At 32.5% G+C, this 3,877-nt stretch overlaps 1 protein-coding gene across 1 annotated transcript; it reads right to left on the reverse strand.

Annotated features, from left to right (window-relative positions):
• Positions 1 to 1,004: 1,004 nt before the first annotated feature.
• LOC119570557 (shematrin-like protein 1) lies at positions 1,005 to 2,022 on the reverse strand. Its single transcript, XM_037918244.1, has 2 exons — positions 2,001 to 2,022; positions 1,005 to 1,375 (listed from the first exon to the last, which is right to left on the reverse strand). The coding sequence occupies exons 1-2, from the start codon at positions 2,010 to 2,012 to the stop codon at positions 1,016 to 1,018; spliced, it is 372 nt and encodes a 123-aa protein (XP_037774172.1). The 5' UTR covers positions 2,013 to 2,022; the 3' UTR covers positions 1,005 to 1,015.
• Positions 2,023 to 3,877: the final 1,855 nt, after the last annotated feature.

Below are 3,877 nucleotides of genomic sequence, written 5' to 3' on the forward strand. Positions count from 1 at the left end.
ATGATTGACTTGGGTTTTTAGCCTTAGAATAAATTTCCAAAAAAACCAAACAAAATTCGGGCCAGCTGTTTGGTGTCTTGGTATAATGATGAATAAAGGTGACTGTTGTACACTATTCTATTGCATATCATACAATTTTATATTTCCATATTTTACGGGGGATCGAGAAATCTCTCCGTGGAAGAATTTATTTCATCTAGGTTTGGTAGGCATTGGAAAAGGGAAACAAACTAAACCCCTTTAAAACTGTCATTTTTGTTATGCATTTCCCCGGGGACAGTTACCTCACATGTTTCTGTACTCTGGTGTACTTCCTGTCAAAATGTTCACCGACACACGAGTAGTATAAATATATATGATTAACGGGTATTTATACTATAAGGTGTTTGATGGGTATGAATGCCAGGCATTATCATTGAAAATAATATGTGAAAGTAAGAGAATGATTAAACATGATCAGAAAAGGATTAAAGTAACTTTTTGAGGCAAAGGAATACTGAATAAAAATAAAAACTTAACTCAGAACCGTCTTATAAAACGGTCATTCCGCCCGTTCTCCCATTGGAAAACACACATTCTTAACATTTACTGTAAACATTCTTGCCCATCTCTTTCTGGCTTCTGAAGCCCCCTTTATTCAAAGAAATTAAAAAGTAACTACAATACTTCAGACCATGCTGCTGTTGAGATTTGTTAACTGTATTGTATCTGTCATGATTTGTGTAATTTTTATAATAACTGTTTATATGCAAAAATCATTCATTTTGTGTGGCTGCAATCGTCTTTAATAATTGTTCTTCTTGAAAAGAGGATATAGGTATGAATTATCGAAACTGTGAATCTAAAGATTAATCATTGTTAACTACTACGGTGTCCTCACGTTTACGTTGTCATTACCCACTTGTTCGTCAATCATATATATAATTTTGTTTGTCTATTTTTAGGGACCCATGGAATGGAAGTGAAAGACAGGTAAATATTGCAGTTCATTTATTCATGATTGATTATTCACGCCTTAGTATCCGTAACGATAAGATCCATAGAAGCCAAAGCCATAAGGGCGATAAAGGCCAGGACCATAGACTCCATAATGAGGCTCAGGATCGGCCTCAGCCTCCCTCTTACCGATGCCGTGGGTATGGACGTAGGAGTGAGCGTGTGGGGCATATAGGTATCCACGCGTATAACCGTAGCCTGCATAATGTCCGTAATGCGGTTCGGCTTCACGTTTGCCTATAGCATGTGCATGAGCAGGGACTCCATAGTTATAGCCGTATGAGTAGTAGGGGAAGCCGTAGTATCCAGCGTAGCCATAGTGGGGCTCAGCTTCCCTCTTCTGCTCTGCTGCCACTGCGGCAGCCAACAGAACTACAAGCTGGATAGTTATAAGATCAGTAAGACAGAAAAGGTAGTTCTAAAACTACAAATATTACTACATACACAAATGTATATTATATATATACATAAAGACGCAAATATATTTGTATATTAACATATGTATGCATAAATATGCGTATATATACATACATATAAATATACTATATATATGTGTGTGTATGTGCGTGTATGTATGTTTGTGTGTGCGCGTTTACATAAACGCATCCATACAGACGTATATGTATGTATAATAGAAAATCCCACAATGCAAGAACTAGATTTATTGACAATGAGACTACAGTTTCGAAATCCTGGTTTCCATCTTCAGACTAGAAGATGAAATCAGGTGGATTTCGAAACAGTAGTTTCATTTTCAATAAATCTAGTTTTTGCATAGGGGGTTTTTTCTACCATAGCATTAACACGAAAAAATCTTTTACCATTTATATGTATATGTATGTATATATATTTGGTACATATTTAAATACATACATACATGTTTTTTGATAAATGTGTATGGTGTTTGTCTTTATATGTATATAAACTGTAGCTTATATGAAGTGAATATTGATATGTATTCTTGTTTTGTTATATTCACTGTAACACAGCAAGATCTGACTTACAATGATCTTCATGACGGCGGGTTGTAAGTGTGGAGTGATGAAGGAAGGGACGGACATGGCTTTTATACTCTCCGGTCACACCCTCTGTCACGCATCTACGTACTTTGACTGACAGAATGCCGTGTCATTTACCATCATTCACAGTTTCTGATTGTTTCAGAACAATATCTTGTAGGTATATGCAAGAACTTGTGTTCTGCATATGTAAAAACATGAATATTATCTTTGTACGTGTGATTCTTTATCTAAAGTGAACCTTTTGTATGGCAATTGTTTGCTTAGTTACATAGTCATATCCATTCATTGAAATGTTAATATTTCTTTCAGTTTAAGTATATCCTAAGTATATAAATTCTTATTTTTGTTAATTATATGCTTATTATTAAAAACATTCATATCAAATTATGGTTTACCGCTGATTAATGCATAATACATATATATTCTGTATATATACGTTTATGTGTATGTATTGTAATTATATATTTACATATGTAATTACATATCTATATGTTTGTGTTTATGTATAAATGCATAGGTATATGTATATGTACATATAAACATGAATATATATGTAGCTTTATGGACATATATGCCACAGTCACACATACATACATACGCACTTATGTAAATAATGCACAAGATCTACATCTTATATAATATGAACATATATCTATGTCAGTCTAGCTACTCTACATATATTCGAGCATGAGTGAATTATAAATAACACACATAGGGATGTATTTTTACACACACGCATATGCATACAAATATGTATTAATATATATTTTTACATATTGCATATCACATATACATAATACACTGTATATACATATATACGTATAACATATACACTGTATATACATACAAATATATGTATATATATACTGTATATATACATATATACATATATACTGTATGTAAATATATATAATATCTAGAAAATGTGAACTTGTCTTATAGAAAAAATTAAAGGCTTTATTTTATTGGAAGGGTTAATGTGTCATTTATATACCGTATGTATATAAGAATTTGTATACCTGTATCTGTAACAGCCTTACACAGCAGAATTTCTCATGTTAGATAATGATTTTGAAATGACAGTTAATGAATTTATTAGTCTAATCTTTATACTTAGTAGGTGTATGTTCAAGTGACGATACAGACAAACATAATTCTCATTGTTATGGCACTGCTGTTGTTAAATGGTTGACTTGGGTATTAAGCCTTAGAATAAAATTCGGGCTAGCTGTATTGGTGTTTTTTGGTATAATGATGAATAAAGGTGACTGTTGTACACTATTTTATTGCATATCATACAACTTTATCTTTCCATATTTTACGGGGGATCGAGAAATCTCTCCGTGGAAGAATTTATTTCATCTAGGTTTGGTAGGAATTGGAAAAGGGAAACAAACTCAAGCTTCAGAAACTGTCATTTGTGTTATGCATTGCCCCGGGTACAGTTACCTTAACATGTTTCTGTACTCTGGTGTACTTCCTGTCCAAATGTTCACCGACACATGAGTAGTGTAACTATATATGATTAAATGGGTATTGATACTATAAGGTGTTTGATGGGTATGAATATTAGGCATTATCATTGAAAATTATATTGTGAAAGTAAGAGAATGTTTAAAGATGATCAGAAAAAGAATTAAAAAGTAACTTTTTGAGGCAAAGGAATACTGAATAAAAATAGAAAACTTAAACTCAGAAACCCTTTATAAAACGGGCATCCGCCTGTTCTCCCAATTGAAATCAAAACATTTTTAACAAATTTTCTGTAGTTTTTCTTGCCCTTTTTAAATGAATCTATAAAAACTTAAAACCATGTTCTTATTTAAGATTTTTTAATTGTTAAAGTACCGGGCATGGTT

This window comes from Penaeus monodon, unplaced genomic scaffold (genome assembly GCF_015228065.2).
Source record: "Penaeus monodon isolate SGIC_2016 unplaced genomic scaffold, NSTDA_Pmon_1 PmonScaffold_3146, whole genome shotgun sequence".
Classification (NCBI taxonomy): Eukaryota; Metazoa; Arthropoda; class Malacostraca; order Decapoda; family Penaeidae; genus Penaeus; species Penaeus monodon.